The 14,288-nt window shown below is 47.0% G+C and overlaps 1 protein-coding gene across 1 annotated transcript in view; it reads left to right on the top strand.

The window, feature by feature from the left end:
- Nucleotides 1–8,074: 8,074 nt before the first annotated feature.
- CYYR1 (cysteine and tyrosine rich 1) overlaps nucleotides 8,075–14,288 on the top strand; it is a 112,876-nt gene continuing 106,662 nt past the window's right edge. The window contains exon 1 of the mRNA XM_040338838.1: nucleotides 8,075–8,385. Coding sequence (XP_040194772.1) covers nucleotides 8,115–8,385 — 271 coding nt within the window. The 5' untranslated portion in view covers nucleotides 8,075–8,114. The remainder of the gene's footprint in view (nucleotides 8,386–14,288) is intronic.

Raw genomic sequence — 14,288 nt, 5'->3', positions numbered from 1 at the left:
CGGGAGTCCCGCGATTGCGGTCGGCAAGAGCAAAACATGGGGAATGCCTTTGTAAACAAGGCATTCCCCTATTCTGCCTAGTGATAATGTCACTGATGACCGTTCCCCGTGATCGGAAGCAGCCATCAGTGACGTGTCACGTGTAGCCACGCCCCCTAACAGTAAGAATCACTTCCTAGGGAACACTTAACCCCTGCAGTGCCACCTAGTGGTCAACCCCTTCACTGCCAGTGTAATTTTTACAGTAATCAGTGCATTTTTATAGCACCAATCGCTGTAAAAATGACAATGGTCCCAAAATCATGTCAAAAGTGTCCGATGTGCCCGCCATTATGTCGCAGTCATGAAAAAAATCACTGATCGCCGCCATAACTAGTAAAAAAAAATGTATTAATAAAAATGCCATAAAACAGTGCACTATTTTGTAGAAGCTATAACTTTTGCGCAAACCAATCAATAAACGCTTATTGTGATTTTTTTTTTACCAAACATATGTAGAAGAATACGTATCGGCCTAAACTGTGGGAAAAAAATATTTTTTAATATATTTTTGGGGGATATTTATTATAGCAAAAAGTGAAAAATATTTTTTTTTTATATATAAATTGTCGCTCTTTTTTTGTTATAGCACAAAAAATAAAAATCGCAGAGGTGATCAAATACCACCAAAAGAAAGCTCTATTTGTGGGAAAAAAAGAACACCAATTGTGTTTGGGAGTGACGTTGTACGTGCAATTGTCAGTTAAAGCGACAAAGTGCTGAATCGCAAAAAGTGGCCTGGTCTTTAAAGTGGAGTTTCCACCTGAAAAAAAAATTTCCACCAAAAATCAAAAAAAAAATACATGAAATAAATAATGTTTTACTTACTTAAGTGCCGAATCTGCCTCTTCATCCTCCGCGGTGGATTCTCTTCCTTCTCCTACACTCGGTGGGCCGGATTCATAAAGAGTTACGCCGGCGTATCAGTAGATACACCGACGTAACTCGGAATCTAAGCCCGTTGTATGTTTAAGTGTATTCTCAAACTGAGATACACTTAAACCTAGCTAAGATACGACAGCCTGCGCCGTCGTATCTTAGGGTGCAATTTTTCCGCTGGCCGCTAGGTGGTGCTTCCGTTGTTTTCGGCGTAGAATATGTAAATGACTAGATACGCCGATTCACGAACGTACGCTTGCCCATCGCAGTAAAGATACGCCGTTTCCGTAAGAGATACTCTGCTTAAAGATAAACCTGCCCCCTAGGTGGCGTAGCCAATGTTAAGTATGGACGTCGTTCCCGCATTGAAATTTGAAAATTTCACGTCGTTTGCGTAACTCGTCCGTCAATGGAGCTGGACGTAATTTGCGATCACGTCGAAACCAATGATGTCCTTGCGGCGTACTTTGGAGCAATGCACACTGGGAAATTCGACGGACGGCACATGCGCAGTTCGGGAAAAACGTCAAGTCACCAATAATTAACATAAAACACGCCCCCTCATCCTCATTTGAATTAGGCGCGCTTACGCCGGCCCCATTTACGCTACACCGCCGTAACTTAGGAGGAAAGTGCTTTGTGAATACAGCACTCGCCTCTCTGACTTACGGCGGCATAGCGTAAATACTATACGCTGCGCCGCCGTAACAATGCGCGGATCTACCTGAATCTGGCCCGGTGTCTTCTTGTGAATGGGGCGCGCTGCATTCTGGGAACTGTGTGTGTGCCAGAAAGCAGCCGGCCCATTCAACAAAGCGCCGCGCTGCTCGCGCATGCGCAGTAGGAAACGGGCAGTGAAGCTGTACGGCTTCACTACCTGTTTCCCTTACTGTGGATGGCGGCGCTTGGAGCTGCCAGGATCGAGGATCGGCCTCGGCGGGGGCCGACATCGCTGGCGGCTAGGACAGGTAAGTGTCCTTATCAAAAGTCAGCAGCTACAGTGTTAGTAGCTGCTGACTTTTAATTTTTTTATTTTTTTGGAATGGAACCTCCGCTTTAACCCCTACATTACCGAGCCTATTTCTGAGATTTTGTGTTTACAAGTTAAAAACTGTTTTTTTTTGCTAGAAAATTATTTAGAACCCCCAAACATCATATATCATTTTTTTTCTAACACCCTAGAGAATAAAATGGCAGTTGTTGCAATACTTTCTGTCACACCGTATTTGGGCAGGGTTTTACAAGCGCACTTTTATGGGAAAAAATACAACAGTAAAGTAAAGTACAGTTTTATATTGTGAAAGACAAATAGAGCTTTCTTTTGGTGGTATTTGATCACCTCTGCGGTTTATATTTATTTATTTATTTATTTATATATCTATAATAAAAAGAAGAGTGACAAGTTTGAAAAAAAAAAACACAATATTTTTTACTATTTGCTATAATAAATATCACACTAAAAAAAAAAAAAAAAAATGTTTTTCCTCAGTTTAGGCCGATATGTATTCTACATATTTTTGGTAAAAAAAAAAATCGCAATAAGTGGCTATTGATTGATTTGCACAAAAGTTATAGGCCCAGATTCTCAAAGGGCTTACGACGGCGCAATGCCATGTATGCCGTCGTAAGTCCTAATCTGGGCCGTCGTATCTATGCGACTGATTCTTAGAATCAGTTACGCATAGATATCCATTAGATCCAACAGGCGTAAGTCTCTTACACCGTCGGATCTTAAATGCAATTTTTTTTGTTGTCCGCTAGATGTCGCCTCCGTCGTTTTCCCTGTCGAGTATGCAAATTAGCTAGATACGCGAATTCCCGAACGTACGCGCGGTCGACGAAGTTACAACGTTTACGTTAGGTTTGCCCAGCGTAAAGTTGCCCCTGCTATATGAGGGGCAACCAATGTTAAGTATGGCCGTCGTTCCCGCATCGAAATGTAAAAATCTACGTTGTTTGCGTAAGTCGTCCGTGAATGGGGCTGGACGCCATTTACGTTCACGTCAAAACCAATGACGTCCTTGCGACGTCATTTGGAGCAATGCACCCTGGGATATTTTACGGACGGCGCATGCGCCGTACGTTCGGCGCGGGAACGCGCTTAATTTAAATACTACACGCCCCCTACCCGCCTAATTTGAATTAGGCGGGCTTGCGCCGGGTGATTTACGATACGCCGCCACAACTTTACACGCAAGTGCTTTGTGAATAAAGCACTTGCCTGTAAAACTTGCGGCGGCGTAACGTAAATGAGATACGTTACGCCCGCAGGTTTGCACGATTCTACGAGAATCTGGGCCATAGTGTCTACAAAATAGGGGATAGATTTTTTTTTTTTACTAGTAATGGCAGCAATCTGCGATTTTTATCATGACTGCGATATTGCGGCGGACACATCGGTCACTTTTGACACTATTTTGGGACCATTGTCATTTATACAACGATCAGTGCTATAAAAATGCACTGATTACTGTATAAATGTGACTGTCAGGGAAGGGGTTAACACTAGGGGGCGATCAAGGGGTTAAATGTGTATCCTAGGGAGTGATTCTAACTGTAGGGGGCTCACAAGGGGAGGCGACCGATCGGAACACACCATCGGTCTCCTCTCCTCTGACAGGATGTGGATCTGTGTTTGTACGGTCCTGCTCTGTTATCGGACAATCAGGGGTGCCCCCGGCGGCATGCGCGCGCCCCCTAGAGGGCTGAGAAGCCGACGACGCCATATGACACCCGGTCAGAACAAGAGCCGCACCGCCCAGTCGTCATTTGATGGCCGCCGGGCGGCAAGCGGTTAAACACCACGGCCTACCTGAGTATTGTTACTGACCATGCCCATCCCTTTATGACTACAGTGTCCCCATCTTCTGATGGCTCCTTCCAGCAGGGTAATGCACCATTTCACAAAGCTCCAATCATCTCACCACTGGACAAGGAGGTCGCTGTACTCCAATGGCCTCCGCACTCACCAGATCTCATCCAATAGAGTATCTTTGGGATATGGTGGAACGGGAGATTGGCATCATGGATGTGCAGCCGACAAATCTGCAGCAACTGCATGATGTTATCATGTCAATATGGACCAAAATCTCTGAGGAATTTTTCCAACACCTTGTTAAATCTATTCCATGAAGAATTAAGGCCACCCGGTACTAGCAAGGTGTACCTAATAATAAAGTGGCTGGTAAGTGTACATTAGGACTGGCAGCAAAGGTTACCAGGCAAGGGACTGATTAGGGTTGCCACCTCTCTGGGATTCACCCGGACAGTTTGGGTTTGGAATCATGCGTCCGGGTTTCAGACACAGACACATTCTTCAGACCGGACTATGACTTCCGAGCAGGGTTGCTGGCTGCAGTTGTCTAAGCTGAGAGTGTCTGTTATGCCACCTACACACGATCGGAATTTCCGATGGAAAAAGTCAGACTGATCCATCCGATCGTGTGTAGCCCCATCGGAGAAATTCCAGCCGCCTCAGATACATCTGGATGAGAGGTGCTGACTGCAAAGGGGTGAGTGAGCTCACCATCCATCCCTGTCTGTGACGGAAGTTTCCCCCCTTCTCTCTCCTGTCTCTGAGTGAGTACCGTATTTATCGGCGTATACCGTGCACTATTTTGCCCTGAAAATCAGGGCAAAATCGTGGGTGCGCGATATACGCCGATACCCACTTTACCGCGCCGAGTTTGAATACTGCGCTGACATATACCGAGCGCAGTACACTCGTGTATAGTCGGGCAGTCTCAGCTACACTCGCGCTCACGTCCTGTACGTCCAGGACGTCAGCGCGAGCATTGCCGACTATACGCGAGTGTACTGCGCTCGGTATATGCCGGCGCAGTATTCAAACTCGGCGCGGGAAAGCGGGAAACGAGCGAGGAGGACGCCGCAGAAGGACGCCGGACCCGACGAAGAGGACACCCGAAGCCGCAGACGGACGCCGGACCCGACGAGGCTGCCGATGGACGGCGTGCAAGACACCAAAACTGTACAAGTACAAAAATCTTTTTTTTCACAGGAATTTCTGGGCAACTTTAGGGGTGCGCGCTATACGCGGGAGTGCGCTATACCCCAATAAATACGGTACATTAAGGTGAATCAGGGTTCTCAGTGCACCCCTTACATCAGAGTTCCCCTTAACACCAGAGGCCACAGTGTTCCCCCTTACATCAGAGTCCTCTCCGTACATCAGAGTTCTCAATGTTCCCCCCTTAAGGCCCCTTTCACACTGTGGCGTTTTTCGTGCGTTATTCAAGCGTTTTCAGGCGCCTGAAAGAAGCCTCATCTGCAATCCCAATGTGAAAGACCGAGTGCTTTCAGAGCCCTTTCACACTGACATCACCGACTTAAAAAATCGTGCCCTGCAGTTTTCAGTGTGAAAGCCTGAAGGCTTTCACACTGAAGCGGTGCGCTAACAGGACCCCTTCAAAAGTCCTGCTAGCGGCATCTTGAAATCAATGGGAAAACCGCGGTAATACAGAGGCGCATTGCAGGTGGTATTAACCCTTTTTTGGCCGCTAGCGGGGGTTAAAACCGCACCGCTAGCGGCCGAATATCGCGGTAAATACAACGGTATAGCGGCGCTAAAAATCACGCCTCTATACCGTCACCGCACCTCCACTGCCCCGTGTGAAAGGGGCCTAATGTTTTAGGGCGTTTATACAGTGCCTCAGTGTCAAAGGGAAAGGCGTTTTTACAGCGCTTTCAATTCATTTCAATGCAGAGGGGCGTTTTTGGAGCGTTTTTTTTTCAGCCCCCAAAAGCTCCTCCAAAGATGCTGTTTGCAGGACTCGGTGTGAAAGGGTCCATTGAGATGCATGAAGAGCGTTTTATGAGTGCTATTTTTAACGCTAAAACACTGTAAAAACCGCTTCAGTGTGAAAAGGGTCTAAATCAGGGTTCCCAGAGCATCCCTTATGTCAGAGTCCCCAGAGTTCTCCCTTATATTAGAGTGTGCAGAGTTCCCCCTTACATTAGAGTGTGCAGAGTTCCCCCTTACATTAGAGTGTGCAGAGTTCCCCCTTACATTAGAGTGTGCAGAGTCCCCCCTTACATTAGAGTGTGCAGAGTCCCCCCTTACATTAGAGTGTGCAGAGTCCCCCTTACATTAGAGTGTGCAGAGTCCCCCCCTTGCATTAGAGTGTGCAGAGTCCCCCTTGCATTAGAGTGTGCAGAGTCCCCCCTTACATTAGAGTGTGCAGAGTCCCCCCTTACATTAGAGTGTGCAGAGTCCCCCCTTACATTAGAGTGTGCAGAGTCCCCCCTTACATTAGAGTGTGCAGCGTCCCCCCTTACATTAGAGTGTGCAGAGTCCCCCCTTAAATTAGAGTGTGCAGAGTCCCTCCCTTACATTAGAGTGTGCAGAGTTCCCCCTTACATTAGAGTGTGCAGAGTTCCCCTTACATTAGAGTGTGCAGAGTTCCCCCTTACATTAGAGTGTGCAGAGTTCCCCCTTACATTAGAGTGTGCAGAGTCCTCCCTTACATTAGAGTGTGCAGAGTTCCCCCTTACATTAGAGTGTGCAGAGTCCTCCCTTACATTAGAGTGTGCAGAGTCCTCCCTTACATTAGAGTGTGCAGAGTTCCCTCTTACATTAGAGTGTGCAGAGTTCCCCCCTTACAGTGAAAGGGAACTTTTCGAGTTCAGATATAAAGGGGGACTCTGATGTAAAAGGGGAACTCTGTGGCCTCTGATGTAAAGGGGGACTCTGATGTAAAGGGGGAACTCTGATGTAAAGGGGGAACTCTGTGGCCTCTGATGTAAAGGGGGACTCTGATGTAAAGGGGGAACTCTGATGTAAAGGGGGAACTCTGTGGCCTCTGATGTAAAGGGGGAACTCTGATGTAAAGGGGGAACTCTGATGTAAAGGGGGAACTCTGATGTAAAGGGGGAACTCTGTGGCCTCTGATGTAAAGGGGGACTCTGATGTAAAGGGGGAACTCTGTGGCCTCTGATGTAAAGGGGGAACTCTGATGTAAAGGGGGAACTTTGATGTAAAGGGGGAACTTTGATGTAAAGGGGGAACTCTGTGGCCTCTGATGTAAAGGGGGACTCTGATGTAAAGGGGGACTCTGATGTAAAGGGGGAACTCTGTGGCCTCTGATGTAAAGGGGGAACTCTGTGGCCTCTGATGTAAAGGGAGAACTCTGATGTAAAGGGGGAACTCTGATGTAAAGGGGGAACTCTGTGGCCTCTGATGTAAAGGGGGGACTCTGATGTAAAGGGGGACTCTTGTTATTAACTTCATATGGTTAGAGATGTTATTTAATAGCAAAATATATGTATAGTTTATACTATAAATGAAAAAATTGCCGTGCGCAGCTAAAGTGCTTGGGTTTGACTTGAAGAAAAGGTGGCAACCCAAGGATTGACCCGTAAATGATGTTGTGATGTCATAGCAGTAAAAAGTTGTGGTGTCATAGCAGTACAAAGTTGTGGTGTCATAGCAGTACAAAGTTGTGACGTCATAGCAGTAAAAAGTTGTGGTGTCATAGCAGTACAAAGTTGTGGTGTCATAGCAGTACAAAGTTGTGGTGTCATAGCAGTACAAAGTTGTGATGTCATAGCAGTACAAAGTTGTGGTGTCATAGCAGTACAAAGTTGTGGTGTCATAGCAGTACAAAGTTGTGGTGTCATAGCAGTACAAAGTTGTGATGTCATAGCAGTACAAAGTTGTGGTGTCATAGCAGTACACAGTTGTGGTGTCATAGCAGTACAAAGTTGTGGCGTCATAGCAGTACAAAGTTGTGATGTCATAGCAGTAAAATGTTGTGGTGTCATAGCAGTACAAAGTTGTGGTGTCATAGCAGTACAAAGTTGTGGTGTCATAGCAGTACAAAGTTGTGACGTCATAGCAGTACAAAGTTGTGGTGTCATAGCAGTACAAAGTTGTGGTGTCATAGCAGTACAAAGTTGTGGTGTCATAGCAGTACAAAGTTGTGGTGTCATAGCAGTACAAAGTTGTGGTGTCATAGCAGTACAAAGTTGTGGTGTCATAGCAGTACAAAGTTGTGGTGTCATAGCAGTACAAAGTTGTGGTGTCATAGCAGTAACAAGTTGTGGCACTGAAGCGGTTAAGTAACACATGTAAAGTAGCCCTGTGTGGGATAAGGAACTTTACACAAGAGATAAATCCGGCTGATATCACACACAGAGCTGTGAGTGCCACCCACCATGCAGAGATGTGAAATGTGAGAATGGAGGCATCAGGAAGACCTATAGGGAAGGAGAAGGGAATTCTCACACAAAGAGGATCTGTGGGGGGGCACAGAGGAGTCACAGCATTGTGCGGAGAGGAGCTGCACACATCACACTTCCATGAGGCTGGATACAGTCACAAAGTTGGACCTTCATCCCGTTCTCGTCTCTCCGGGACACTCACAGCTCCGATTGCCTCCAAAGTTTGGATGGACACAAGCAGCAGCTCAAGTCTGTGGATTGCTCTGGTGCTCTCAGCGCTCAGCACAGGTCAGTACCCAGCAATACTTCTGTCTATACTTCAGCCTTTCTCAGCCCTTGTTGTCCCAGAGGAACTGGTATAATAATCTTCAGGTCTTTGGAATCCCTACTAAAACCAATTCATTGAGATGGGTCAGGGGGAAAGATGCCCTTTGAATTGGTGGCCAGTGGTGGTCAGAATGTCCCCCTTACTGACAGCCGAAAAGATCTTTGTTCTGTGTGGGTCCCAGAACTATCCAGGTACCATCACATGGGGGCAGTCACCACGGCTCAAGGAAGATGTCCCTTACATTAGTGGCCAGTGGGAAGAATGCCACCCTTACAGACAGCCTACTAGATCATGGGGTCATGCCACGGGCTCTACCAAGTTCTGTAGGTCCCAGAACTATCCAGGTACCATCACATGGGGGTCAGTAAGTTACAGTTTAACCACTTCCATACAGGGAACATACGCACCTTCCTGCCCAAGCCAATTTTCAGCTTTCAGCACTGTCGCACTTTGAATGGCAATTGCGCGGTCGTGCTACACTGTACCCAAACAAAATTGGCGTCCTTTTTTCCCCACAAATAGAGCTTTCTTTTAGTGATATTTGATCACCTCTCAGATTTCTTTTTTTTTGCGCAACAACTAAAAAAAGACTGAAAATTTTGAAAATTAATTACGTTTTTATTTTTTTCTGTTAATTTTTTTGTAAATAAGTAAGATTTCACTTTCAATTATGGGCACTGATATGGCGGCACTGATGGGCACCGATGAGATGGCACTGATGGACATCGATGAGGTAGTACTGACGGGCACAGATGAGGTGGCACTGATTGGCGGCGCTGGTATGCGGCACTGATGGGCACACATAGGCGGCACTGATGGGCACACATAGGCGGCACTGATGGGCACTCATGGGCGGCACTGATGGGCACTCATAGGCGGCACAGATGGGCACTCATGGGCGGCACTGATGGATAATTATGGGTGGCACAGATGGGCACTGATAGGTGGGCACTGGGCATGGATGGGCACTGTGGGGTGGCACTGATGGACACTGTGGGGTGGCACTGATGGACACTGTAGTGTGGCACTGATGGACACTGTGGGGCGGGACTGATTTACACATGTTGCCAGTCAGTGCCCACTGATTGGCATCTTTTTTATTTTTTATTTTTTTCAATACTTTTTTTTTTTTCAATACTTTTTTTTTTTTTTTGCCCTTCCCTGGTGGTCCAGGGTGGGCTTCCCTGGTGGTCCATGTGGCGATCCGAGGGGGGGCTGCGCTGATAAACAATCAGCGCGAACCCCCCCTGTCAGGAGAGCCGCCGATCGGCTTTCCTCTACTCGCGTCTGTCAGACACGAGTGAGGAAGAGCCATCAACGGCTCTTCCTGTTTACATCGTGATCAGCCGTGATTGGACACGGCTGATCACGTGGTAAAGAGTCTCCGCGAGAGACTCTTTACCGAGATCGATGTTGCGGGGTGTCAGACTGACACCCTGCAACAACGATCGCCGCGATGAGCGCCCCCGGGGGCGCGCAGCGGGTCAGAATCCTGAGGACGTCATATGTCGTCCAGTCAGGATTCTACAACCACTTTGCCGACGTCAATTTGTCATTGCCGGGCGGCAAGTGGTTAAGGACACCCTGCTAAAACCAACTCATTGGGGGTCAGGAAAAAAATGTCCCTTGCATCGTGACCAGTGGGAAGAATTCCTTCCTTACAGACAGACAAAATGACCATTGGGTCATGCCACTGGCACTGCCAAGTTGTGTAGGTCCCAGAACGATGCAGGCACCATCAAAAGGGGGGCAATCAACCACAGCTCAAGAAACCCCTTCAAAAGATAATTCATTGGGAGTCACAGAAAAAATGCCCGTTACATTGGTGCCTAGTAGGAAGAATGCCTCCCTTAAAGAGATTGTATACCCTCATGGTATACGTGGTATGTATACCCTACATTAAGGCTTACCTGTAGGTGCTTGCAATGTCTCCGTAACCTACATGGTTCTAGAGATATTTGCAGAAAAGCGGGCGCAGGCGCACAGAGCGTGGCGGCTCTTGAATGGGAGCTGCCGGAAAGCGCCAGAAATGTGCGTATGCGCGGGGATAGTGCCGGTAACAGCGCCGGAGCGGCGATACCCGGAAGAGGTATAAGAGGGCCAATGAGAGCTGCAGAGCTGGAGGTGTGTCTGTGTAAATCCAGGAAGTGAACAGGCAGCAGCTTCATCTGTCCACAGATAGCCCTCTTATGACTCACCCCCAACACCCCCCCCCCCTCACGACAAACTCTCACAGAAGTGAGAGCGAAAGCTGTGCATGATGTCATAAGCCTAGGCTAATGACCAGACACGAAACAGGAAGTGGGCTGTATAAGGTATTTACTGGCAGTGTTAACTTATCTTTCTAAAGCCCTAGGTGTCCTGTGTCTTTCTGGTGCTCCGTTCCTCTGTTGTCAGCATGATAACTTCTGACAAATTTTCCAACGGAAATAAAACCAGCCTGAAATTTGTGTGGGGTGTGTAGATTAGCAGATAACTGGTCTATTCACAGCACAGCTCTGCACATTCCTTCCTCTGCCCCTCTGCCTATATACACATGCTCAGAATCAAGTCGACGCATGCTCGGAAGCACTGGACTTAATTTTTCTCAGCACGTCGTAGTGTGGCAAGGTCGGATTTTTGACTGATGGTGTGTAGGCAAGACTGATGAAAGTCAGCAAAAAATCCATCGGATTAGATTCCATCAGATATCCGATCGTGTGTACGAGGCTTTAGAGTTCCCTTTGCTGGAACTAAGGGGCCAAGCCCAACCTCTGAAAAATAACCCAACACCATAATCCCCCCTCCACCAAATGATTTGGACCAGTGCACAAAGTAAGATCCATAAAGACATGGATGAGCGAGTGTGGGTGGAGGAACTTGACTGGCTTGCACAGAGTCCTGACCTCAACCCGACAGAACGCCTTTGGAAAAAATTAAAGCAGAGACTGCGAGCCTGGCCTTCTCGTCCAACATCAGTGCCTGACCTCACAAATGCGCTTCTGGAAGAAGGGTCAAATAATCCCATAGACACAATCCTAAACCTTGTGGACGGCCTTCCCAGAAGAGTTGAAGCTGTTATAGCTGCAAAGGGTGGGCCATCTCAATATTGAACCCTATGGACTAAGACTGGGATGCCATTTAAGTTCATGTGCGTGTAAGGGCAGGTGTCCCAATACTTTTAACAATATAGTGTATATGTAAAGCACTGTGTAAATTGATGGCTCTATATAAGTACCTGCAATTAATAAGGTCAGCATTTTGGGCATCACTTGCAACAGTCACACTATTTAGAGGTGCAGAAATTGTGCAAAGAGATTGTCTGACAACCTGGCGCCCAAGTTTTGGCCCAAGGGTCACATGCTGCCCTTTGGCACTTGTTGTCGCCCTTGGACCCCAGCAGTCAATGACTGGAGTAGGCACATTAGTTAGGAAAGGCGTAGTCACAGTGATCTCCACTAGCCTCATTTAACCACTTCAGCCTCAGAAGATTTGGCTGCTCAATGACCAGGCCATTTTTTGTGATACGGCACTGCATCTCTTTAACTGACATTTGCGCGGTCATGCGACGTTGTACCCAAACAAAATTTGACTCATTTTTTTCCCCACAAATAGAGCTTTCTTTTGGTGGTATTTAATCACCTCTGTGTTTTTTTTTTTGCACTATAAACAAAAGAAGTGCGACAATTTAAAACACAGTATCTTTTAATTTTTGCTATATTTAAATAACCCAATTTTTTTTTCAAAGAAACAATTTTTTTCCTCAGTTTAGGCCGATATGTATTCTACATATTTTTGGTGAAAAAGAAAAACACAAAAAAGCATATATTGATTGGTTTGTGCAAAAGTTATAGCGTCTTCAATATAGGGGATAGTTTTATGGCTTTTTTATTATTATTTTTTTTTTTTACTAGTAATGGCGGTGATCTGAGGTTTTTATCGGGACTGCGATATTGTGGCAGACACATCGGACACTTTTGACACATTTTTGGGACCGCTGACAATTATACAGCGAATACGTGCTATAAAAATGCACTGATTACTGTATAAATGTCACTGGCAGGGAAGGGGTTAACACTAGGGGGCGGTCAAGGGGTTAACTGTGTTCCCTCTCTGTGTTCTAACTGTAGGAGAGATGGGACTAACGAAGGGAAGAGAGAGATCAGTGTTCATTAAGGATGAGCTCCGGCGTGTTTGCACAGTCCACGTGCAGAGCCCGCCAGGAAGTCGGCACTGCGCTAATCACAGGCAGGGAGACATTGTCCCGATGCTCGACTGCAGAGATCAGGAAATGTCTCCCTGCCTGTGATTAGCGCAGCGCGGTGCCGACTTCCTGGCGGGCTCTGCACGTGGACTGTGCGGACAAGCCGCGAGCTGCGCCCCTAGTGGCGAAAGGGCGAAGCAATGTAAGGTAACGTCACTTCGCCCAGCCGTGCCATTCTGCCGCAGTAAAACTGTGGTGGCTGGTCGGCAACCAGTTAACCACTTAAGGACCGCTGCACGACGATACGTTCTTAACTGTGGCGGCTTCATCGATCGTGTGTTCCCTTTTATAGGGGGACACAATCGATGACGTCACACCTACAGCCACACCAGCCTACAGTTGTAAACACACTTCAGGTCACACATAACCCCATCAGCGCCCCCTTGTGGTTAACTCCCAAACGGGCAACTGTCATTTCCACAGTAAACAATGCATTTTTTGCTGTGAAAATGACAATGGTCCCAAAAATGTGTCAAAATTGTCCGAAGTGTCCGCCATAATGTGGCAGTCACGAAAAAAATCGCTGATCGCCGCCATTAGTAGTAAAAAATTTATAAAAATGCAATAAAACTATCCCCTATTTTGTAAACGCTATAAATTTTGCGCAAACCAATTGATAAACGCTTATTGCGATTTTTTTACCAAAAATAGGTAGAAGAATACATATCGGCCTAAACTGAGGAAAAAAAAATGTTTTTTTATATATTTTTGGGGGATATTTATTATAGCAAAAAGTAAAAAATATTGTTTTTTTTTCAAAATTGTCGCTCTATTTTTGTTTATAGCGCAAAAAATAAAAAACGCAGAGGTGATCAAATACCACCAAAAGAAAGCTCTATTTGTGGGAAAAAAAGGACGCCAATTTTGTTTGGGAGCCATGTCGCACGACCGCGCAATTGTCAGTTAAAGCAACGCAGTCCCGATTTGCAAAAAGGGGCCTGGTCCTTTAGCTGCATTTTGGTCCGGGGCCATAGGCATGCGCACAGGGTGTGCCAGGTGTGCTCAGGCACACCCTAATTACCCTGTGCGCATTAGTGTTATCGCTCTATGTAGCAACAGGAACATTGTAAAGATCTCCCTCTTATTGGCTCTGCCATAAGAGAAGCGTTTATGCCCTTCTTTTTTTTTACTGTGCCAGCACGGAGATCAATGTGCCGGGGTCATATATATATATGTAGATACATAGACATGCATGTGTGTTTGAGCTAAAGGGTGCACACCCTAATGCATTAGGCTGCGCACACCTATGTCCGGGGCTTAAAGAGGAGTTCCACCCAAATTTGGAACTTCCTCTTAACCCACTCCTCTCCCCCTTACATGCCACATTTGGCATGTAATTTTTTTGGGGGGGGAGTGGGGGCTTCAGCAAGAGTGGGACTTCCTGTCCCACTTCCTCCTTCCTGTAGGCGACTAAGCTTAATCGCCTTCAGGAAGGGGCTGCTGTAGGCGATCGCCTAGGACACGTCACAGGTCCTAGGCGATCTCCTGGCCAATTACACGGCGCCGGGCCGCGCCGCTCGCGCATGCGCAGTGCCGCTCGCGCATGCGCAGTGGGTGCCCGGCCGTGAAGCCGAAAGCTGTCACGGCCGGGTACCCACACTGAGAATGAAGACGCCGGCC

The sequence above is a fragment of the Rana temporaria genome, chromosome 2 (assembly GCF_905171775.1).
Source record: "Rana temporaria chromosome 2, aRanTem1.1, whole genome shotgun sequence".
Taxonomy (NCBI): Eukaryota; Metazoa; Chordata; class Amphibia; order Anura; family Ranidae; genus Rana; species Rana temporaria.
The sequence above is the reverse complement of the archived record's forward strand: the minus strand, read 5'-3'. Positions and strand labels throughout refer to the sequence as shown.